This window comes from Sus scrofa, chromosome 11 (genome assembly GCF_000003025.6).
Source record: "Sus scrofa isolate TJ Tabasco breed Duroc chromosome 11, Sscrofa11.1, whole genome shotgun sequence".
Classification (NCBI taxonomy): domain Eukaryota; kingdom Metazoa; phylum Chordata; class Mammalia; order Artiodactyla; family Suidae; genus Sus; species Sus scrofa.
In genome coordinates this window covers 47,844,286-47,869,709 of record NC_010453.5, presented here as the reverse complement: position 1 = coordinate 47,869,709, position 25,424 = coordinate 47,844,286, and the positions used below count along the sequence as shown (strand labels likewise).

The window sequence follows — 25,424 nt, the reverse complement described above, 5'->3', positions numbered from 1 at the left end:
AGAAAACAAAATTTATTTTATATTTACCTTCATCTGGTCCATTTCCAGTGCTCTCCAATTCTTTGTATAGATTCAAGTTGTAGTACAGGTAAGCTAGTAATGAATCCTCTCAGTTTCTGTTTGTCTAAAAGACTTTATTTCTCCTTTGTTTTTGAAAAATATTGTGCTCCGAGTTCTTTCAGTGCCTTAAAAACGTATCATCATTCCATTGTTCTAACTTGCATAATTTCTGATAAGAATCTGCTATAATTCTTTTTTTTTTTTTTTTTTTTTTTTTTTTTTGTCATTTTAGGGCCGCACCGGTGGCATATGGAGGTTCCCAGGCTAGGGGTCCAATGGGAGCTGCATCTGCAACCTACACCATAACTCACAGCAATGTCGGATCCTTTTTTTTTTTGTCTTTTTAGCTATTTCTTGGGCCACTCCCGCGGCATATGGAGGTTCCCAGGCTAGGGGTCGAATAGGAGCTGTAGCCACCGGCCTACGCCAGAGCCACAGCAACGCAGGATCCGAGCCGCGTCTGCAACCTACACCACAGCTCACGGCAACGCCAGATCATTAACCCACTGAGCAAGGGCAGGGACCGAACCCGCAACCTCATGGTTCCTAGTCGGATTCGGTAACCACTGCACCACGACGGGAACTCCAATGCCGGATCCTTTAACCCACCAAGCAAGGCTGGGGATGGAACTGTGTCCTCATGGATGCTAGTCAGATTCATTGCCACTGAGCCACAATGGGAACTCCAGAATCTGCTATAATTCTTATCCCTGATCCTCTATATCTAATGTGTCTTTTTCCACTGGCCACATTGAACATTTTCTATTTATCTTTGGCTTTAAGCAGTTTGAATACTATGTATCTGTGTGTGTGTGTGAGTTTTGGAGGGTAGGAGTCATTTATATTACCTACTGTTCTCTGAGAATCTTGAAGCTGCGGTTTAATGTCTAACTAATTTTTGCAACATAGCTGGCCATGTACGTGGTTTTCCGTTGCATGCCCCCTCTACACCCCCACTACTCTCTTTCCCTTCTGTGATTCTAGTTATACACATTAGATAATTTGAAATTGACCCACAGCATTTGGATGATCTGGGGCTTCTTTGTTTTTTCCCACATGACTTTTTATTTTTGTGATTCACTTTGGGCAAATTTCTAGCAATTTATCTTCATATTTACTGAGTCTTTCCTCGACCTTATTGAGTCTCCTGACAAACCCATTAAATGCATTCCTCACCTCTGGTTCTATGCTTTTCTTTACTAGTTTTCCATTTGATTCTTAGTTTCCAAATCTCTAATTCCCAGCTGTTGGTATATACTGTCTACCTTTTCTACTTGAGCCTTTAACATATTAATCAGTTGTTTAAATTGCATCTGACAGTTCCAACACCTGGATCATACCTGGGTCAGATTCTATTGATTCCTTTGTCTTGTGACATTGGGTTCTTTTTCTGTTTTTTTGTTTTGTTTTGTTTTGTTTTTTTGGTGTTTGTTTGCTTTGTCTTTTTGCCTCTTCTAGGGCCGCTCCCGCAGCACATCCAGTTCCCAGGCCAGGGGTCCAATAGGAGCTGTTGCCGCCAGCCTACGCCACAGCCACAGCAACGTGGGATTCAAGCCGCGTCTGCAACCTACACCATAGCCCATGGCAACACCGGATCCTCAACCCACTGAGCAAGGCCAGGGATCAAACCTGCAACCTCATGGTTCCCAGTTGGACTCGTCAACCACTGTGCCACGACGGGAACTCCTTTTTCTTGTTTTGTCTTATGATTTTTGGTTAAGAGCTATACGTCCTGTGAAGGAGCACAGAGACTGAGATAACAGTATTTATGTCTGAAAACGGGCATGCATCCTCTTCTGCCAGGTCTCTGGTGCGTGGAGTTGAGTCGGTCTAGTTGGAAGTTGTGCTGTTGGGGTTTTGGTTTTTGCAATGGTTACCCTCTGTAACCTCCCAGCTGAAAATCTGTCTCACATGACCTTGTGCTTAGGGGAGGAGCTGGGATGCTGGATGCTTTCTTTTACAGTGATGTGTCCTACTCACAGCTTTGGGATTTTTCTCAGAGTCTATGCCTCAGAGAAGGCCTCTCTTCTCGGTGCTGGCCCACCCCACCCTTTTTGACACTTGTTTGTTGGTGCTTGCTGGTCTAAGGGTGGAAAGATGAAAGCATTCTTTGTTGATCTGGTTCACTTCATCACAGGTAGGTCGTTTGTACCTGGATGTCAAGGACAGGCTTTCTGGGGGATCCTTCCCTCTGCCATTGACTTCTCTCCTAGGAGTTTCCCATCCCTCCCCTGAAGGTGTAGTTTCATCTGTTCCCTTCTCCGGGGACAGTTTTCTATCTCAGCATCGTTAGGTTTTAATCCAGAGGGGAAAAGAATCTGGGCCTTTCCCAAGGTAGAAGCTGCTTCCTTCTCCCAGGCCTGCACCTCAGGCTCTCTCTTGCCTTGTCCCTAGTCTAGCTAACAAGCACCCAGTGAGGTCTGTGGGGGGTGGGTGTAAGCTCCTCTTTGGGTGCTGCTTGTAGGGATTTTACAGTATCATACTTGGCCTTTTGCAATGTGTTGAAATTTTTTGCAATTTTTTCACAAAGGGAAAAATCATATTCTTCATGCTACTTTCACTTTCCATGCATTTTAGGCACCTATCCACCTCATAAGCATATATCTGTTGTAGGCTTCAAGTCCCCTTCAAGGAGATTAAACCCAAAAGCCTCTGGCCACGTCTCACTGTAATGCCTTTTCCCCACCTTGAGCAACTTGGCCTGCTCACTCCCTACAAGGGAAGGAATGTCATCCATTCCTCACTTGCCGCTATATAACCTGATCCCCAGGCAAATAAGGCATCCTGCCCAAGACCAACCAGAAGATCAAACATGCCCCATACAAGATCAAACAACACTCAGCCCTTATGCACAATATAAGGGGCCAGGGCAGGAGAAATTAGTGGGCCTGGGACGGTAGAAATCTGGTCTGCATTCAGGTCTGCAGCATGGGGATATAAAAACAACCGTGAAGCAGGGAAGCTCTCTTTAAATCACAGGATGGCCTGTGTACTCTCTCTCTGAAAATGTACTTTCACTTTAATAAATTTGTAACATGCCCGCTGGGGCAGGGAACAAGGAAACAATGCAAGTCTATCGTTCTGGAACAAATTCTATCATATCTACATTATTTTTCATGACAACCTATTATTCTTTAAATAGATGTACCATAAACACATCATTGCGCCTTTAGCTTGTTTCTGGTTTTCTACACTTATAAACTATGTTGTTAGCAAATGAGTTCACAGGTATCTTTGTATATATCCCTCAATCAACAATAATAATGGCTAACACTGAGTGCTTACTATTGCATACCAGATGTTCTCAAACCACGGATGCTACAGATTCTCGCAATGGTTCTAATAAGGTAGAAATTATGATCATTTCTATTTAAAGATGAAGACATAATTTTTTTTTTTTTGGTCTATTTAGGACCGCACCCATGGCATATGGAGGTTCCCAGGCCAGTGGTAGAATCAGAGCTGTAGCTGCCAGCCTACACCACACCCACAGCAACACAAGATCCAAGCCACGTCTGTGACCTACACCACAGCTCATGGAAATGCCGGATCTTTAACCCACTGAGCGAGGCCAGGGATAGAACCTGCGTCCTCATGGATGCTAATCAGATTCATTTCCGCTGAGCCATGACAGGAACTCTGAAGATACAATTTTTGCCCCAACATTATCAGATTACCTGCGGGTAATTTTAGCCCTCTTTCTGCTCACCACGCTTTCCATATATGAAAGGAAGGAATGATAAAAAAGCTATGTTCAAAAGCACGCCCTCCCGAATGAGTCCCACACATCATGGTTCACGTGTGTATGCATGCGTTTCTATCTGGCAACTGTCCTACAATATCAAATATAGGACAGGACATGACTATATTATGACTGTCTTATTTGTAACTACCTTGTAATGCTCTTAGGAAAAGCTTTTATCCACCATCTTATTGCCAGCACACTAAGTATTGTTTTTCACAAGTAAATGAATACGCTGAAAGGTTAAGCATTAGAACTAATGATTCTAAATTTTATTCTAGTCATATTTATTTCTACCTCCTAATGCTATACATTGCATATATATTATGTCCAACTATACAATTTGTAAAGATAATTTAATTCATAATATAGACATAACAGTGTACATCATATATATTTTCAATTCCAATGAAAGTTTATAAGATAGTTTAGGAAAAGACTTTCAAGTGATACCACTTTAAGAGATGAGAGGATTTTGATATGAAGTATGCTATTATGGAATCTTAAAATTCCTGGGCTTTCTCTTAGAATTACAAAGATGAAAGGCATATTCACCAACTTTTAAATTGTCACATTAGCTGTCAATGCAATTGCTTAAGTAACTAAAATAGCCTTGCTTTTAAATATGAAAGCTTACAACTGTGAGCTGAATCTTGAGACTAACTATCCTATTTGCTCTCCCTACTAACTGGAAAAATTTAATATCTACAGCTTATTATTATTATTATTATTTTTTTTTTTTGCCATTTTTGGCTGCTTCCCGCATATGGAGTTGCAGGCTAGGGTCCATCAGAGCTATAGCCACTGCCTATACCAAACCACAGCAACGCTGATCCGAGCCGCGTCTGCAACCTACACCACTCACGCACACCGATCGTTAACCCACTGAGAGGGCAGGACCGAACCCGCAACCTCATGGTTCCTAGTCGGATTCGTTAACCGCTGCGCCATGACGGGAACTCCTCTACAGCTTATTTTTGAGTCTTTCAGTAAATCTTAATAAAGAGCTCACTTTCTAGAGCATGTGAATAAAGAACTCTCACAAACTCAGTTGTTCAGTTCTGGTAGGGGAATCCAAAAGTGTTAAAATTACATATTTTATTAGAATTATTAGTAACATCAGTGTTTGCCAGGACATTAACACTGAACCTGTGGCCCCTCTGCTTACTGTGTGGTTTTGCAACAGTACAATGTGACTTTACATTCACCACTTCACATGTAATATAAACCCCTCTCATCATTACTGTTTGGAAAAACCCAAAATTGGTTTTTCAGAAACCCTAGGAATTAAATATTTTGCTTGTCAGAACGAACACTAAGGAGTTTAATAAATTATTTTTGCATAAAGGAATTAGGCGCAGACATGCATTGTGAGGTTTTTTTTTTTTTAAGCATTCTGATTCTGACTTAAATCCTTTGAATTAAGAAAAATACAGAGTGAGCTATGTGGATATAGTTCATAACTATTCTTTAAACTGTTTAATAATAATTGCATAATCAGAAATGCCTTGAAGGCCAAAAAAAAAAAAAAATTCAAACCCTTAATAATAAGAGTGTGTCCATCTAAAAGACCACCTTACTTTTCCTTCAGGTAACATACATGTGTCCGTGTGTATGAAAAATGAAAGAAGTACTCTTTAAAGTATTCAGTAATAACCAAAGAATCAGAAATGTTGTAAAAGCTAAAAAAAGAAATGATACAGACCTTTTAACGAAGCAGGCAGAGGGTCAGTCTGTTAATATTTCTCTATTAAGAAATCAAGTGTGCTTGGTAGTTCATCCTAAGTGCTTAGGTCTAAATTATTCTAAAATGTTAAAATAAAGTAAGTAGATTTTGGCTTACACCCCAAATGTTCTCCCTTTGAAAAGGGTATATCCTGTTATTAAGAAAAATATCATTATAACCATGTAATTTCCTAAATGTAAAGGAATCATTAGCTGGTAGACATTTAAAATAATCACTGTTTTCCAAAATATAGATAACACAATTACCAGAAGACCTTGGTTGGTTTATGGGGAAGAGTTTATGTTTAATACAAGGAAAATTCTACTACTGAATAACAGCTAACTTAGGTATAAGGGCAACAAAGAACAAAGTATTCAGCACAACTCTGACTAGTCATTTATAGCTCACTGAATGTTTGCGTTAAATTATTTGCTGTATCTAACTTTGCCTTTAGGACAAAAACCTTAAAAGTTTCAGAATCTTCACTTTATTTTTGTTTGTTTTAGCAATTTTGATTTATCTATACATTTTTTGCCTTAAGAGGCTGGGCAGTACTTACTAGCTGTGTGGCCTTGGAAAAGTTAGTAACTTCTTAGTCTTCCAGTCTGTAAAATGGGGTAATAGCCATCTTAAGGACTTGGGGAGATGAGGGTAGGACACATACAGAGCTTAGGATAATGCCTACCCAAACGATGCATTCAGTAAATGGTAACCATCTCTTTTTTTTTGCCTTTTCTAGGGGCCTCCTATGGCCTATGGAGGTTCCCAGGCTAGGGGTCTAATCGGAGCCATAGCCAATGGCCTACACCATAGCCACAGCAACGCCAGATCCAAGCTGCGTCTGCGACCTACACCACAGCTCACGGCAACACCAGATCCTTAGGCCACTGAGCAAGGCCAGGGATCGAACCCGAAACCTCATGGTTCCTAGTTGGGTTCGTTAACCACTGAGCCACGACGGGAACTCCAGTAACCATCTTGATAATAAGAAGACAGACATACTTTTTGTTTTTTTTTTTTTTAAGACAGACATACTTTTAAAAGCAGTGAGAACTGAGAAGATGAGAATACTTGGAAACGGATAAGCACCTCAATTTCCATTGCATTCACCCATAAATGACACTGAAGAATAGTCAAAATGATACTGTAACAACCCCAAAATGATTCCCAATGTTTCCAGCAACCCACAGTGGCTCAGTGGTAATGAAGCCAACTAGGATCCATGAGGATACTGGTTTAGGCCCTGGCCTTGCTCGGTGGGTTAAGGATCTGGCATTTCTATGAGGTGTTGTATAGGTCACAGACACAGCTTGGATCCTATGTTGCTGTGGCTGTGGTGCAGGCCAGCAGCTGTAGCTCCAATTCAAGCTCTAGCCTGGTGACTTCCATATGCTGAGGGTGCGGCCCTAAAAAGACAAAAAAAAAAAAAAAAAAGAAAGAAAGAAAGAAAGAAATCCTTATTACTATAATGACCTATATCTCTACACATTACATTAAACTCAAGCTTACCATTATTAAGCTGACAAAACTAAGCTCCAGAAATTTTTTTTCTACACTTTGAAAGCAGCTCTAAATAAGATTCTTATTTACTACAAGTGAAAAAAATCTTAAATCTTAATAACCATTTGTTTTAGAAAGCTGTAGTTTAAAACAAAACAAACAGAAAAACCCACCATCCCCAAACACAATCTCAACTCTATATTTATTGCTGAAGACATTTTTAGATGCAAGTTATATATATGTAGCATATGGAAGTTATATATGTGTGTATGTGTATATATATATATGTATTATGTTTATGTAGTTATATAGATTTGTTTCCAAAACCCTGATATAGGAGAAAAAGAAGATGCAGAAAGAATAAAAAAGAAAAAAAAGACTATTTTGATTCATTTAGGACAAAATACTTGTTAACCTAAAAAAGAGGGGGGGAATATAAACAGGACAGGGTGTAACTACATTCTGATCCTTTCAACAACGAATTTAATCCATTTAACCATCATTTATTTTTAGGTGATATTAAAGAACTGATTGCACTTATGGAGAGACAATGTCACTGTTGAAAACAAAGAACCAAAAAAAAAGAACTATTTCAATAATATTTCCCCCACTATGACTAATCCTAATGCGTACTCCATCCTTCAAACTCAGCTCTCCCATTCAATCTTGCACATGCTCTTTAAACTGGCCTCTAGTCAGGAAATGTATACGGAAGAAATAACAACAACAGAAGGAGACAGAGGCGAAAGTATAAGGAGTCAGTGTAGACACTCCAGGGCATTTCTCAACTGTTAATGACATAAAATGAAGTTGCCCAAAATGATCTACCCTACATCCTGTTGGAATGTAATAAAGAAAATGGGGCATGAAAAATAAATGGAAAAAAAAAAGATCAGAAAGTTACAATTTCAGATTTCTTGACAGAACTGGAGTATACAGCTAAAATGCAGGATATTTTTCATCAGCTTCATTTACTGTTCCCGTTTGATTCTCTCAAGATAATCAGAACCTTAAATTGTACATTATATATGAAGTAAGTTTCTTCCTAATCAGATTTATTTCCCTTCTTCAGAGATTTATTCTTTACTTGACTTTGAAAGAAATGGAAATCTCTAAAGAAGGAAAATAAATCTGAGCATCTTAATTCCTTATAATTCTAACATAATCAAAATTAAGTAAAAACTATAATTCCGAGTAAAATGAAGCCATGCAAACTACACTTATACATCTAATGAAGATGAAATCTGACACAATCCCCCATCCCCTGCCTTGACAGTCTGCACTGATTGGGACAAAAAAGCCAACTAGATACACACACACATTTTATCTTAAATTGTGTGTACATACACACGAACACATACTTGAAGTCAGAATTTACCCATTGCATACCCAATAAACATTCTCCTATAAGACAACACTTGCCACAACAGATTACATATTTCACCGTAAATTAATTATAAATGAATTTCATGGCTTTAATTCATAAACTTTTATAAAAGATTTTTGAATGGTCTTAGCAATCAACTATATTATTTCCCTTTATCAAACAAGTCAAAATTTAAAAGTGGAATTCCAACACTGGCAAGGGCTACTTTTGAGGCTATCTCCACTGAAGTATGAGATCCTTGAAGACACAAACTTCATCTTATTTATCTTTGTATATTCAGCTCCTAGCAGTTACCACTTGGTTAATCAAGTGAAAGAAAGAATAATTTCCTATTATGCAACAAGAACCTTAAAAATGTTTATCCCTTTGACTCAAGGCGATTCTAGCTAGGCCTTGACCTTAAAGAAGGAACCTAGACTGAATAGATGAAAAAACAAAGATATTCAGTGAAGTTATATTTTTAACTTGAAAAACTGAAAACAATCTAAACAGCAAAAGTTAAGGAAAATGGAAAGTAAATTAAGGTTCATTCACATGAGAGTATACAAACATAAACAATCAAAGAGGTTTGATGAAATTTAAAAAATGCTCATAGTAAAATATTAAGAAAAAATCCCACACAATTGTTTGATCCCAACTGTTTTTAAAAATTAGTTTTAAAAGACCCAAAGTAAATAACATAGACACTAAAAGCATTTTTTTTTTTGCTATATTTTCCATACTAGAATGTTTATTTAAATACATAAGGGAGTTCCCATCATGGCTCAGTGGTTAACAAACCTGACTAGGATCCATGAGGATGTGAGTTCAATTCCTGGCCTCACTCAGTGGGTTAAGTATCCGGCATCGCCATGAACTGTGGTGTAGGCTGCAGATGTGGCCCAGATCTAGCATTGCTGTGGTGGTGGTGTAGGCTGGTACCTACAGCTCCAGTTTGACCCCTAGCCTGGGAACTTCCACATGCCACAAGTACAGCCCTAAAAAGCAAAAATAAATAAATAAATAAATAATTGTGCCAGCTCCTATTATTTTTCATTATTACTATAAATTTACACGGAGGGTCCTGAGCAGCATATTTATTCTTTTTGTAAAAAGTAAAATTAACAACATATCATCAAGAGATCTCTATTCACATCTAGGCTGGCTTCTAAAAAAATATGGACAAATCACAAACTTTAGAAAGTGCTTTCTGGAATCAGGACTAAGATGGCAGAATAGGACTGGAACTCAACTTCTCTCCTAAAAACAACAAAATTACAACCAAATGCTTAACAACCCTCAACCAAATGGACTGGAAACTCTCAAAGATATCCTACTCCAAAGGACAAAGAGGAGGCCACATCAAGAGGTAGGAGGGACGATTATGTGATATAAGCAACCCCATACCTACTGGGTAGGAAGCCCACAGACTGGAAAGTAACTGTATCACAGAGACACACCCACAGGAATGAGTTCTGAGCCCCAAGTCAAGTCCCCATGTCAAGTCCCACACCTGAGGATCTGGCACTGGGAGAAAGAGCCCCCAAGAGCAACTGGCATTGAAGGCCAGTGGGGCTTGTGCAGATACCCCATTCTTGAAAAGCGCACACAGACTTTCACGTGCACTGGGTCCCAGGGCAAAGCAGAGGCTCCCTAGGAATCTGGGTCGAACCTGACTGCAGTTTTGAAGGATCTCCTGGGAAAACAGGGGTGAATCTTGGCTCACTGTGGGGAAAGGACATTGGAGGCAAAGCCCTTAGGAATATTCATCAGTGTGTGTTCCTCTGGAGGTGGCCATTTTGGCAAAATCTGGCCCAATCAACAGTGCTGAGCAGCCCTGGGGCAAACAATCCAGGTGGGATCACAGCCCCACTCCTCAGTAAACAGGCTGCCTAAAGACACCCCAGGCACACAGCTGCATCTAATCTCACCCAGAAACAAAGCCCCACCACCAGAGGGACAGGAATCAGCCCCACCTACCAGTGGGCAGGCACCAGTCCCTCCCATCAGAAAGCCTACAGCAAGCCTGGTACCAACTTCAGCCACAAGGGGGGCAGACATCAGAAGTAAGAGAGGCTACAACTCTATTGTCTGCAAAAAGGACACCACACCGAAAACCTACAAAAATGAAAAGGCAAAGAACTAAAACTCAGATAAGGGAACAAGAAAAAAAACCCAGAAAAACAGCTAAGTGATCTGGAGATTATCAGCCTCCAGGAAAAAGACTTTAAATTGATGATGCTGAATATGATGCAAGACATTGGAAATAAGCTGGAGGCAAAGATGGATAATTTACAGAAAACACTGAGCAAAGACATACAAGATTTAAAATTTAAGGAGAGATGCAAAATACAATATCTGAAATAAAAAATTCGGGAGTTCCTGTCATGGCTCAGTGGTTAACAAATCCGACTAGGAACCATGAGGTTGCAGGTTTGATCCCTGGCCTTGCTCAGTGGGTTAAGAATCCAACGTTGCCATGAGCTGTGGCTCTGGTGTAGGCTGGTGGTTACAGCTCCAATTAGACCTCTAGCCTGGGAACCTCCATATGCCATGGAGCAGCCCTACAAAAGGCAAAAAGACCAAAAAAAAAAAAAAAAAAAAATTCATTAGAAGCAACCAACAGCAGAATACAGGAGGCAGAAGAATGAATAATTGTGATGGAGAACAGACTAGTGGAAATCACTGATGCATAACAGAAAAGAGAAAAAAGATTGAAAAGAAATAAAGAGAGTCTCAGAGACCTCTGGGACAACATTAAACGCACCAACATCTGCATTACAGGGGTGCCAGAAGGAGAAGAGAGAGAGAAGGGGACAGAAATAACACTCAAAGAGATAATAGCTGAAAACTTCCCTAACATGGGAAAGGAATCACTCATTCGAATCCAGGAAATGCAATGAGTACCATATAAAATAAACCTGAGGAGGAACACCCTGAGACACATATTAATTAACTGACCAAAATTAAAGACGAAGAGAAAATACTGAAAGCAGCTAGGGAAAAGAAGCAAATAACATACAAGGGAACCCCAATGAGGTTACTGGCAGATTTTTCAGCACAAACTCTGCAGGCCAGAAGGGAAGGGAATGAAATACTTAATGTGATGAAAGGAAAAAACCTCCAACCAAGATCACTCTACCCAGCAAGGCTCTCATCCAGATTTGAAGGAGAAATCAAAAGCTTTACAGATAAGCAAAAGCTAAGAGAATTCAGCAACACTAAACCAGCTTTACTGCAAATACTAAAGGACGTGCTCTAGGCAGAAAAGAAAAGGCCACGACTAGAAACAAAAATACCACAAATGACAAAAAAGTGCTTTTTATTTTTTTTATTTATTTATTTTATTTTTTAATTTTTAGGGCTGCACCCATGGCATATGGAAGTTCCCAGGCTAGGGGTCCAATTGGAGCTACAGCTGCCGCCTACACCACAGCCACAGCAACACAGGATCCGAGTTGCATCTGCAATCCACACCTCAGGTCACAGCAATGCTGGATTGCTGACCCATCGAGCAAGGCCAGGGATTGAACCTGTTATCCTCATGGATATCATTCGGATTAGTTTCTGCTGTGCCACATAGGGAGCACCTAGAAAGTGCTTTTTAGATAAATATCAATGAAGACTAGAGTCTGAAGGCTAACAAAATAGTCTTTTGGATTTTTTTCCTTGCCTTTACATTTGACTTGCAGGTTGCTTCCATTACTGTGTCACTGATACTTGTTCATAATTTTTAGAACACTTAGAATTCAATTTCCTCATATCCCACTGTTGTTCTTTCATCTTCCCAATCTCAAGGGAAACATGAAAGCAGTAACTTTCGGTATAGGTTAGTGAAGCCTAAGTGAGGTGGGGCTTCTGCCCAAATTTCTGGATTAGCCAAAGTCTGCTGGACAACCATGGTGGGATGAAGAAAATGACACAAGTAAACAACTACTCTATGGCTGCACGTTGTGGCCAATCTTAAAAGAGTGCACTGTTTTGGTGGCTCATCTTACTGATTTCTCATTTAGTCAACAATCTCTGCACTCCATAAACTCCCGCCTACTCAATGACCGACAGTCTCAGTGATGTCAGCTGTTATTACAATGTTCTTCCTGGCTCCTCTTCCTCTACCCACTCCCTGAGCACCTGCATGCCCCAAGGATTTATTGTGGTTCACCACCATTCTCCTTCTGTAGACTTCTCAAGGTTCTAACCACTCCTTGACTAAAAACAAGACCCCAGATATCTCCTTGGAGCTTTAGATTCCATATCCAATTTCTACACAGATGACCCATGAACTCACCTTAAATTCAATACGCTGAACACTAAACACACCATCCTGATGGCTCCCTACTGTTTATAAAATCCAAGCTGCCTCTTGATTTGGCTTCACCCTATTGCTTCAACTTTATCCTCTACCATTCATATTCATTTTTCTGAATGCCTAGTAAAATAAATTACCACCTAATATTTATTTATTAAATGGCAGGCACTATTTTAAGCACTTTCTATGATTAACTCATTAATCTTCACAGCAATCCCATAAGACAGATGCTATTATTTTCATTTTATGCTAGGAAAGGATCCTGCCCAAGTTACTAAGCAGCAGAGTCAGTATACACACCTACATCCTGTACTCCTTACTTTTATACTATGTGATTTCCCATAAATTCCCATATATTGCCCAGCATCATCCTGGGAACTCAAGGTAAATGTGACAAAAAAGACCCTTGTCCTCATGGGACTCATATTCTAGTAAACAAGTGGAATAGAAAAACAACCAAAAAACTACTGTAGACTGAAATGACTTTTAAAGTGAGACCTGAAGGATGAGAAGGTGTCAACTATGCAAAGAGGAAGGGTACACCCAGATGAGGACTGGCCCTTAGAGAGCACACAGAGGGTGCTCTGGACTCACGGTGTTCCCTCAAAGTTCATACACTGAACCCTAGTTCCCAGTGTGACTGTGTTTGCAGACAGGGCTTTTAGGGGAATTAAGATCATAAGGATGAGTCTCTAATGTGATAGAACTGGTGTTCTTATAAGAAGAGGAAGAGACACCAGAGATTTCTCTCCCTTTCTCCCCACGTGCACAAAGAAGCAAGGCCACGTGAGGCACAGTGAGATGGCACCTGACAGCAAGTCAGGAAAAGAGGCCTCGTCAGAAGCCAACCCTATGGCACCCTGATATTGACTTCTAGCTTCCGGAATGGTGAGAAAACAAATTTCCATCGTGTAAGTCATCCAGTCTGCGGTATTTTGTTACAGCAGCCCAACCAGACAGACACAAATGGGAAAGACTGAGGTGTTTTGCAGGACCTGACCAAAAACAATGTGTTGGAACACAGAGAGCAATGGAGACAATACTATGTCAGACACTCTTAAGCCCATAGATGGCAGATGAGCCAGAAATAACATGACCACAAAAACTGTCCTTACTTCAGGAGTTCAGGCTGATTGATACAGAATTTGGAAATGCATGGTGTGGGTTTCCGTTCTCTCAGTGGCTAGGAGTCACTAACATATAGTGACTAGAAAATAAGAATCCACGGTCCACCCTGGAATGCACAAAACAGCCCACACAACAAAGAACTGAGCTCCTTCCAAGGCCTTAATAGTGCCCTATTAAGGAATAATGGCTAATAGCTGTGTTTTATTAACTCCGAGGACTACAGAAAACCAAGATCTAGCCTTTTTTTGGTAGTTCTTACACCACTAAGGATAGTTTTGGGCTAATTCTTATGAATGAATAAATATGTGCTGTGCTGTGCCTGTGTGCCAGGAATGGTGTGGGATGCTCTGGAGTGTGCCTAAAGGGACCAGACACCAAGCCTAGTCTGAGAGCCACAGAAAGGGCCATAAAACACCACATTTCAGCAAATCCAAGGCACCACTGGTTCTAAGATGTATCACTTTACATACTACTGAAGAAAGTAATATATCATCAAGTAAGTTATGACAACAACTGTAAGATACACCCTAATTTCAGAGCTGTTAGAAAACGTGAAAAAACATACACCTTAAATTAATAAAAAGGAATATGAAAATAAATAGCTAAAGTGCAAACAGTAGGAGTGATATAAAAGAGCCCATAGAAAGGGTGAACTGCTTCACGCAGAAGGTGGTATTTAAGCCAAATCTTGAAGGAGAATTAGGACCAGCAGAGGTTGAAAAAAGGATATTTTTAAAAGAGGGAATTGCAAAAGGTAAAGGCATGGCAGCAATAAAGTGAGGGATGGCTAGAGAGAAATCTTTAACGAGAAAACACTGCTCAAGAGCTAGAAAGACAAGGGTTAGGAAAATCTTGGATACAGCAGGGCAAAGAGGATGAAATTTACTGCATAAGCTTGGTGAATGGTTCCCAAACAGTTTTTTTTTTTACTCCAATACAACTTTGAGACTATAATACGCACCAAAAACAGGGCTCACTGTAGCAGTTATTCTCTACTAATTAATAAAGATTAATTTTTGTTACAATTCAGTTTGAAAAAGGCCATCCAGAAAACACTGACTTCTACCTTCCACCTCACCTTTATTTATCTGTTTATTTTTAGCTGTGCCCGCAGCATGTGGAAGCTCCCAGGCCAGGGATGAAACCCGTACTACAGCAGCAACCCAGACTGCTGCATTGACAAAGCCAGATCCTTAAACCGCTGCACCACAAGAGAACTCCTCCACCTCCCCTTTAGAATCACTGCTTTCTATGCACTTACAGAACTCTCAGAAAAATTTGACTAGTTGAAGGATTAGTTACAATTCAGGAAAGGTAATCTGACAGAATTGTGTTAAAAAAAGGAGAGAGAGAATTAGAATAAAGACTGAAAATCTATATAAGAAGCTAACCTTCAAGGCAAGACGTTAATTTTTTATCGATTAGTGATAGTGGGAAAAAATGTATGGTGGAACTATTATAAGAAACAGGAAATCGAGGAAAGAAAGAGCTTAACTCTGAGATAATAAACTCAAACAAGAACAAGCGCATGCTAAAATTGGCCATTCAGGTGATGTCTAACCGGCATCTAAGACAAAAAAAAAGGAAGGTGTTTAGGTCTGGAAAAAGATGTGAACATGATCTAATAGGAGATATTAAAATCCATAATTTGGACAAAGGCCAAAAAAGAGGCATGAGAAGGTACCATAAAGACAAAATTTTTTTAGCTGTTTTTTCTGTTTGTTTGCTTTTTGGTTTTGTTTGTTTTGTTTTTTGGTTTGGGCCACAGGTGTAAGTTCCCAGGCTAGGGGTTGTATCAGAGCTATAGCTGCTGGCCTATACCACAGCCACAACAACCCCAGATGTGAGCCGCATCTGTAACCTACACTGCAATTCATGGCAAAACCAAATCCTTAACCCACTAAAACCACAGGGCCAGGGATCGAACCCACATCCTCATAGTTACTAGTAGGGGTTGTTTCTGCTGAGGCACAACGGGAACTCCAGAGACAACTTGGTAAGCATGTAATAAATGCTTAAAATGTTTAAGATGTAAGTGACAATTTTTAAGCATATATTAAAGCGTTTTTAATCTTTAGTACATGGTTTTCACTTTATCGTTGATGCACCTTTACCTTTCGCAACTCCCTCTTTTAAATAATGACTTTCATATTTTACGATAATCTCATGCTTATCATCATCATCACTAACTTTAACCTTACAAATTTACAAACAAAAAAGTACAGCATAGTGAAGACTGAGAACATGGTAAGGCCCACATAGAGCAATACAAAAAACCAGAGCATCCTGTTCATTTCCAATCTGGTGTTAAAACCACTTAGACGTACCTCTTGGTGTGAGTAAACTTAGTCAAAAAAGGAACAGTTCACACCTCTGAAAGTAGACCTTGAGAGCAACCAAGAAGGTGTGATATTTATAACACTGGGAACTCTATCTGCTCACTTATGATGGAGCATGATGGAAGATAATGTGAGAAAAAGAATGTATATATGTATGTGTGACTGGGTCACTTTGCTATGCAGTAGAAAACTGACAGAACACTGTAAACCAGCTATAATGGAACAAATAAAAAAATCATTTTTAAAAAAAGGAGGTATGATATGATTATATGGAGAATTTATGTTTAAATTCCTAAATGGTTTTATTATAAACATTCATAGTTACCAGTCAGAGCTATGAAAAGCTGCAGTCATATCACAGTATCAAATTATTTTCTCCAAAAATAAAACTTGTTGAAGATAGTGGGAATATTTAAGTTCACTATTTTTAAATGAGTATTTTTCCAAGCATTTTTAAAGCATAAAGGCAATGTCATCTTTGTACATGGAAAAGTATGGTTTCAAATTACACATGTGATAAAAATGAAGAAAAAAGCTCTAATTCGCTCGTGTTAATACTTAAACGTGTTGTAAACAGACTACCAAACACCTTTAATTAACTTCTAGTCATCTTTTACTAAAATACCTTTTGACAAACTTCCCCCAAGAGTGGGAGAGTGAGGTTTGGAGGGAAGAAAAAGAAGCCATGGAGGAGTTCCCGTCGTGGCGCAGTGGTTAACGAATCCAAGTAGGAACCAAGAGGTTGCGGGTTTGATCCCTGGCTTTGCTCAGTGGGTTAACGATCCGGCGTTGCCATGAGCTGTGGTGTAGGTCGCAGACGCGGCTTGGATCCCGAATTGCTGTGGCTCTGGTGTAGGCTGGTGGTTATAGCTCCTATTAGACCCCTAGCCTGGGAACCTCCATATGCATGGGAGTGGCCCAAGAAATGGCAAAAAGACAAAAAAAAAAAAAAAAAAAAAAAAAGAAGAAGCCATGGAAAAAGGAATGAGGGAAACCAAGAGAATGATAAAAGGGGCAAGAGACAGAGACAGGGAAGAGTCGTAACCTAAGGAACGAGAAGAGAGCTAAGGAACTGACCAGCCAACAGAGAGACGCTGGTAAAGGTCATTGCATGGCCCAGAACAAATTTCCTGAGTAAAGACAGTGATTCAGCTTTTGACTAGACGCTGAGCATGATGAAGACTCTTGAAAACCATGCAGGCCATCTACCTCTACTACAGCACAGGTATTTTCCTCAAAAGACTTGCAGGTCAAAGGAACCTGATGGGAAAGACACAGGCCACTTGTTAGCCAAAGCCAACAGCACACAATCTGCAACCCGTCTAAATCAGACAAACCGAGGGCTGTTATCAACAGGCATGTTAGCGGTTGGTCAAAACATGTTCTTAGGAGTTCTCTGGTGGTCTAGCAGTTGAGAATCCAGCCCTGTCACTGCTGTGGCTCAGGTTCAATCCCTGGCCCAGGAACTTCCACATGCCACAAGTGTGGCCAAAAAAACCCAACAACAAAAACAAAAACAACAGCAGCAGCAAAACCCCCACCTTGTTGGGCTATTTCATGACTACTTTTACATAAGTGCATTCCCTCACAGGGAAAAAAAGTCCAAATAATTTTCTAAAACTACATGTCATGTAATAATATTGTGGTTAAATTTATGTGTAGCAAGGAAAGTTTTGAAAATGTGAAATACCTCAGTCTGACCTTCATGGGCACTGGTCTCGTGAGTAACGCGAATGGCCTGTAATAAGAATATAAGGTGTTAACAGGGAAAAATGACTATATCCAACTTTTTCAATGAAAACAACACTACATTTTAACATCTAAAGCCTCATTAAGAAACAATGAATTGGACGAAATTTTTGGAACAGTTTCACACTGAATATTTAAGAATGATTTTGGAGGAACCAAGTGGATCGCTCTCTTTTCCAAACCACAAATCTCTGAAGACCTAGGAAACTGAGTATCTGTTTGTCTGTAATTGCCAGGGGTAAGTGGGAGTCTTTACCTTATTTAATAAAACTTTATTCACAGAGGCTAGAATAAAGTAAGCATCTCACAGATAGAGACTGAAGAAGCTTAGCTCATCTGTTTCTCCAGGTTACATGCTACTCTGCAGCTCCGGCTGTATTTAAGCTTAATCATGCAGCTTCAGTCAGCACTTTAAGGCGGAGCAAAAAACATGCATTTATCAGAAGCTAGAGATTTTAGATACCTGAACTTTCAAAAAAAAAAAAAAAAGAATGCTCTTACAATACCCATTACCAGCAAAGATGAAGAGAACTGGGCAAAGAAGTAAATTACAGGTGAAAGTACAACCTTTATGAATGGCAATTTAGTGATAAGTATCACAGCTTGAAAAACATGCAAACTGATCCAGCAATTTCTCTTCTAGGAGTTTACGTATTTACATATAACTGCACATAATCACATATCATTAAGGATAATTGCAAAGATTTAGCTACAATGATATACCTTCTAATATTTTTTTCCAGTGGTGAAGAAGTAGGGAAAATATTATATTTCTGCCAATAATTTGTTGTTTAAATAAAATACTATACAATGGAAAGCTGGGCAGTCATTAAATGATGATGTCAAATATATACTTACTGGTATATAATACGTTTGTGATAAGTTAAGTGAAAAAAGCAAGGTATAAAACAATATTACAGTATGCTCAAATTTTTGTTTTTAAAAATTGTGTATACACTTATCTGTATAAAAAATAATAATGGTGGCTACCTCTCATTGGCGGGACTACTGGTGACTTTTATGGCGTTCATTTTATTTTTATATAAAATTAAGACTTTTATGAGAGCTGCAGATTTTTTAAAGAAAAAGCAACTTAATCAAAATATATTCGAATGCTAAAACAACATAATCATATCAATGGATTTACTGGGTATAAACTCTGCATAACACATATTCTAGCCAAATAATGTATACATTATACTGTTTCTAATTTCAAAGAACTTACAATCTACCTAAAAAGCTTTCAAAAGAGAAATATATTTAAATATAATAAAAGATAAATACCAATTTAAAATAATTCTATGAAATGATATAATCATTTAAAACTAGACTATGTGGCCTGTGACTTTACACATGCAAAAATATTATTACACTGATAAAACATCTAGAAAATGTTCTAACATCTACTCTAAACCTTTGGTCTTCTGCCTTGTTCCAAATTCCCAGTGAAAGACACACAGGGTATTGCCAAGCATATATTTATTACAGGGAGGGAATGATAAGGAATGGTCAACCATAAGATATTTTATAACTCTGTAAATCAAACTGCCTTTTTTCTCTTATTCAGCTCTGAATGTAGAAAGGAAGTGGCAATTTATCAACATTTATGGGTATTCCAATAATGTTACCTGGAAAGTACAGAACGCCTTTTCAATGGATACAACAAAAGCCATAACTGCTTAAAACTATAGTTTCAAGGCAAACCCCCGAACAGAATCTACAACCCCACAGATCCGTGCCCACACATGAGATCCAGACAGAAAAAGGTACTAACATCATAGCTTTCCAGGTATCTGGCTCGTTCCTCAGGGCTCATTGATGCAGACTCCTCTAGGAATTTTTTCAAGGTTGATCCAGATTCTGAGAATATTAAAGATGATAAAATTGAAAAGGCTTGATATCTCAAAGAAACTGATATATGAAAAATTAGAAGTATGCTAACTATTTTTCAGGTAAAATCCTTTCAATGATAAGTTAGGAATATAACAACACCGGGATGAAATGACAGAGCTTAAGTTATTTGTTAAACCTCTGTTTATCAAAAATGTAAAAGAATGAGAAGGATTAATACTTTTTCTAATAGTATATACATTTCCATTATAAAAGAAAGCTGGGAAGAAAAACTTTCTTTAATACTTTGAAAGAAGGAACTAGAGCACCATCTACTGCTCAACAGGTTAACATAACTTAAGGAGACAAAGATAAAGGTAATGATAAGTTATTTACCAAAGTGCATCTTGTTTTTATTGTTGGCAATAGCATGGATTAGCCCAATTGTTCCACAGGCATTGCTGATGGTTTGCTTCATGAAATATACTGATGGTGTAACATCTTGTCCCTGAGATTTTATTTTTTCCTCTTCTTCTGTTCTGAATACTTCATACTATGAAAAAAAAAAAAAAAAGCCAATGCTCTACATTTGAAAAGAATACTAAAAAGGACTCAAGGGAGTTCCCTTCATGGCTCAGCACAAATCTATCTAGTATCCGTGAGGACGCAGAATCGATCCCTGGCCTTGCTCATTGGGTTAAGGATCCACTTTTGCTGTGGTGTAGGCCGGCAACTGTAGCTTGGATCTGAGCTGTAGCCTGGGAACCTCCATATGCCGAGAGTGTGGCCTTAAAAAGACAAAAAAAAAAAAAAAAAAGAAAAAGAATCATCAATGAATGCTAATGGGTCAAAGTCTAAAAAGTATCTAAACAAAATACCTATGAGTAATTGACAAGTGTACAATTCTTTTTAACTTTACAAAAAAAAAGATAGGCGTTCCCGTCATGGCGCAGTGGTTAACAAATCTGACTAGGAACCAAGGCCTCGCTCAGTGGGTTAACGATCTGGCTTGCCGTGAGCCGTGGTGTAGGTCACAGATGTGGCTTGGATCCTGCGTTGCTGTGGCTCTGGTGTAGGCCTGTGGCTACAGCTCCGATTAGACCCTTAGCCTGGGAACCTCCATATGCCAAGAGTGTGGCCCTAGAAAAGACAGAAAAAAAAAAAAAAAGATAAAAGAACTCAAATGTAAAGCTGGATAAGTTCTAAATATCCATCAATGGGACTTGGTTAACACGCCAGAGCTTAATGGAATACCACAAAGCATGTTAAAAAGAATAAAACAGGAGTTCCCGTCGTGGCGCAGTGGTTAACGAATCCGACTAGGAACCATGAGGTTGCGGGTTCGGTCCCTGCCCTTGCTCAGTGGGTTAATGATCCGGCATTGCCGTGAGCTGTGGTGTAGGTTGCAGACGCGGCTCGGATCCCGCGCTGCTGTGGCTCTGGCGTAGGCCGGTGGCTACAGCTCTGATTAGACCCCTAGCCTGGGAACCTCCATATGCCGCGGGAGTGGCCCAAAGAAATAGCAAAAAGACAAAAAAATAAAAAATAAATAAATAAAATAAAATAAAATTTGTAAAAAAAAAAGAATAAAACAGACTTACATATTCTGACTAAGAAATCTGTCCATGATTATAGAGTGGTTATAGGTTGGTATAAATGTAATTTTTTTTTTTTTGTCTTTTTGTGAAAAATAGAAATTAAAAATTCTCCAGTCATATCTTGTACCAGAGATAAACTCTGTTCAGCTTTTGTATATCCTTTCGGGCTTTTCAATGCATACATAAAGTAAATATTTTAAAAATATAGTAAGAATTACATTTAGGAGTTCTCATTGTGGCGCAGTGGTTAACAAATCCGACTAGGAACCATTTAATCCGATATGATTTAACCATTTATTGTTAAATCATATTGTATTAACAAAATTCACACTATATTTATAGACATATGACATTCATAACATTCACCATTACCTATAATAACTGGTTATAAAAACAATATGGTACCGTAATGAATGTAAAGTGTGGGCCTACATCTGACTGCCTGAATCCACCACCCAGCTCTGGCATTATTAGCTATGTTACTCTGGCAAGTTACATCATGTCTCTGTGCCTCATTTTCCCAATTGCAAAAAGAATTTTAAAAATAAGGTTTAAAAATGAGGAGGGAAAAGGAGGAGGGTAGAAAGATTACTTTATTGTTTTACTGTTTTCTTATAGTTTTCAGATTCCAATAGAGTAGGAAGTCAGCAAACTACAGCCCACAGGCCAAATCTGATCCGCTGCCTCCTTTATTTCTGTATTGCCTATGGCTGTTTTCACACTAAATGGCAAGGCTGAGTAGCTGTAACAGAGACTATAAGGCCCGCAAAGTTGAAAATATTTATTAGCTGATCTTTGGAATAAAAGAAACAAATGATGCCTACTGAAAACCCATAATTAAGGAACTACTTCTAACAACAAAAGTATGTATGCCTTAAAAAAACAATCTTTGTGAACATGCTTCTAAATCAAATTCTTAAATAACATTTTTACTATAAATTCTGAACCATTAATTCACCCATGTAAGTTCAACTGATTAAAAACACAAAGGCTCAGGAGTTCCCATCGTGGCTCAGTGGTTTACGAATCTGACTAGGAACATGAGGTGGCAGGTTCGATCCCTGGCCTTGCTCAGTGGGTTAAGGATCTGGCACTGCCGTGAGCTTTGGGTAGTTTGCAGATGTAGCTCAGATCCCACGTTGCTGTGGCTCTGGCGTAGGCCAGTGGCTACAGCTCCAATTAGACCCTAGCCTGGGAACCTCCATATGCTGCGGGAGTGGCCCTAGAAAAGGCAAAAAGACAAAAAAAATTTTTAAATAAAAAAAAAATAAAAGCACAAAGGCTCAATACAGTAGGGTCTTATGCCGAAATGTTTATATGGTCCTACAGTTTAGTTTGTTATTGTTGTTTAAGATCAATGTTCCCTGCCAAATAGCACCCAGGAGGATAAGGGTTTGATCAGTGGGTTAAGGATCTGGCGTTGCTGTGAGCTGTGGTATAGGTTGTATATATTCCCAGGCCAGCAGTTGTAGCTCCGGGAATTTCCATCTGCCACAGGTGTGGCCGTAAAAGCCAAAAAAAAATAAAATAAAAATAAAAATAAAAAAGATCGGAGTTCCTGTTGTGGCATAGCGGAAACGAATCTGACTAGGAACCATGAGGTTGCGGGTTCGATCCCTGGCAAGTGGGTTAAGGATCCCGAGCTGCCGTGAGATGTGGTGTAGGTCACAGACGAGGCTCGGATCTGGCATTGCTGTGGCTCTGGTGTAGGCTGGTGGCTACAGCTCTGATTAGACCCTTAGCCTGGGAACCTCCATAAGCCACAGGTGCGGCCCTAAAAAGTACAAAAGACAAAATAAATAAATAAACAAATAATAAAAAAGATCAATGTTCCCTGGTGACAAAGGAAACTGTGATTTGATAACTTCTCCAGATTTACCGTTTAGGAAAACAACCCTAAAGTGATACAGGAAATGCATCAATTTCTTAAAATGATAGAGGAAAAGAGGAAAAGTAATTATGGCAGACCATAGTGAAAAAATACAGTTAAGAGACAATGAAAATATCAGAGAAATAAATTTATAGCCTCTCCACCTATGATTCATTAGCTGGTACGGACTATGACAAAGTACATTTAAATACTGCAGCTGACTTTATTTAAAGAATAATGAGGTATCCATGACAGTTCTTTTGCTGTTAGTGTGCTGAAACCATTCACAACTACATAACCAGTTTCTAAATCAGAACTTAGAAAACTGAAACACTTTATATCTTCTAAAACATTCAGCAGGTATCTTTTGAGAGTGACTTTATTATGTCACTTATGAGCGGAAACAGGGATCCATCAAATTGCAAGGGATATCAAAAAGAGGTGGATACCACTATATTCTTTACTTACTTAAGTAAGTGTAAGTACTTACTCATTTTTCTCACATCTTCCCAAACATTTACTTCATTTTTTACAATGCTGAGCTCATCTTATTATTTCTAAGTTTAAAAAGAAAAATCAGAAGGATATTGACTCAAAGCTGTTTTAAAATGACCTTAAAAGTTCTGGCCCATAATACATATATCTACATGACATCATTCTAGAAGAAAGGCTTGGAATATGGAGATTTGAATTTAGATACAGAGATCCAAGAATAGCTATTTAGAATCCCCAATGCATCCAAAATCTGCCAATTAAACTGTATTTAAGCTTAATGATTCCCATCCAAGTCAAGTTTATTCTGAAAATAATGTAAACCATGTCGTTAGTTACAACCATCTCCTTAAGACAAAGATTTGTTTACATTTTGTATAGAAAACATTTACATTTTTTATATACTGAAAACCTGAATATTCTTTATTCATGTGTCATACACATTCTAAGCCAGGTTTAAGATGATCCTAGTACTTAACATTTTTAAAGTATATACATCAAAATGTGACTAAATGTCACATTGAAACCACTGAGGCAAACTAACCACATTTCATAAAAAGAGAAAACTAACCCGAGTTGAAAAGACTGACTCAGGGCTTCACTGTCAATCTATAGGTCAAAATCTAAATATACCTCTCGAATAAAACAGATTTTTTAGGTGTCCCCATTGCCTAGATTTCCTCATTTAATGCAAGAAGGAAGTCATTTGTTCTTAAAGAAGAGCATGGTTTTAATTCAACATTGAAAGAGAAGTCTGTACTCACCAGAAACTACATCTTACTTAACAATTACCTTTTCTGTAATAGGGAAGAGAAGCAACACTGCACACACTGGTCTTGGTACCATGCTAAGGAGTTCAGGATCCATTCCATATACATCAACAAATTGCCAGTTAGGATGCAGACCTAGTTGTTTGAGAAACTGGTAAAAGGGGGGAAAAATCAGTACAGTATACTGTTAACAAAGAAATAATCGATGTGTATGTACTATGTATCTGATACATAAAAGGGAATGGAAGGTACAAATGTTACTGAGGTTCCCTTAGACTGAAGTAAAGCAGGTTTTCCATGAACAGCAATTTTATTTAGATCAGTTAACAAACATTTAAAATTAACAAACCCAGGAGTTCCTGTCATGGCACAGGGAAATGAATCCGACTAGAAACCATGAGATTGTGGGTTTGATCCCTGGCCTCGCTCAGTGGGTTAAGGATATGGCATTGCTGTGAGCTCTGATGTAGGTCAGACATGGCTCAGATTCCACATTGCTGTGGCTGTGGCATAGTCCGGCAGCAACAGCTCCAATTAGACCCCTAGCCTGGGAACCTTCGTATGCCACAGGTGTGGCCCTAAAAAAGACAAAAATAAAATAGTAAAATTTACAAACCTTTTTTTTCAAAATCCATTTAATTTAGATTGAATATAATAAGCCAGGACTTCACCAAACATACACAAGGTGGTTTGGTTGATATGTTAAATTCATTTCCAACATTTCACTTCTAAGCAAATACATCTAAGTTCCAGTATGTAAAGAATTATTTTAGGAGTTCCCGTATTGGCTCAGTGGTTAACGAATCCGACTAGGAACCATGACGTTGCAGATTCGATTCTGGCCTTGCTCAGTGGGTTAAAGATCTGGCATTGCCGTGAGCTGTGGTGTAGGTTGCAGATGTGGCTCAGATCCCGTGTTGCTGTGGCTCTGGTGTAGGCCAGCAG

The 25,424-nt window shown here is 38.9% G+C and overlaps 1 protein-coding gene across 2 annotated transcripts in view; it reads right to left on the bottom strand.

The window, feature by feature from the left end:
- Positions 1 to 25,424, bottom strand: part of UCHL3 (ubiquitin C-terminal hydrolase L3) — a 56,764-nt gene that overhangs the window by 16,091 nt on the left and 15,249 nt on the right. For both annotated transcript variants that reach the window (XM_021065167.1, NM_001077227.1), the window contains 4 exon segments: positions 24,502 to 24,630; positions 20,146 to 20,302; positions 19,694 to 19,779; positions 17,861 to 17,908 (listed from right to left, as the gene is read on the bottom strand). In XM_021065167.1, coding sequence (XP_020920826.1) covers positions 17,861 to 17,908; positions 19,694 to 19,779; positions 20,146 to 20,302; positions 24,502 to 24,630 — 420 coding nt within the window.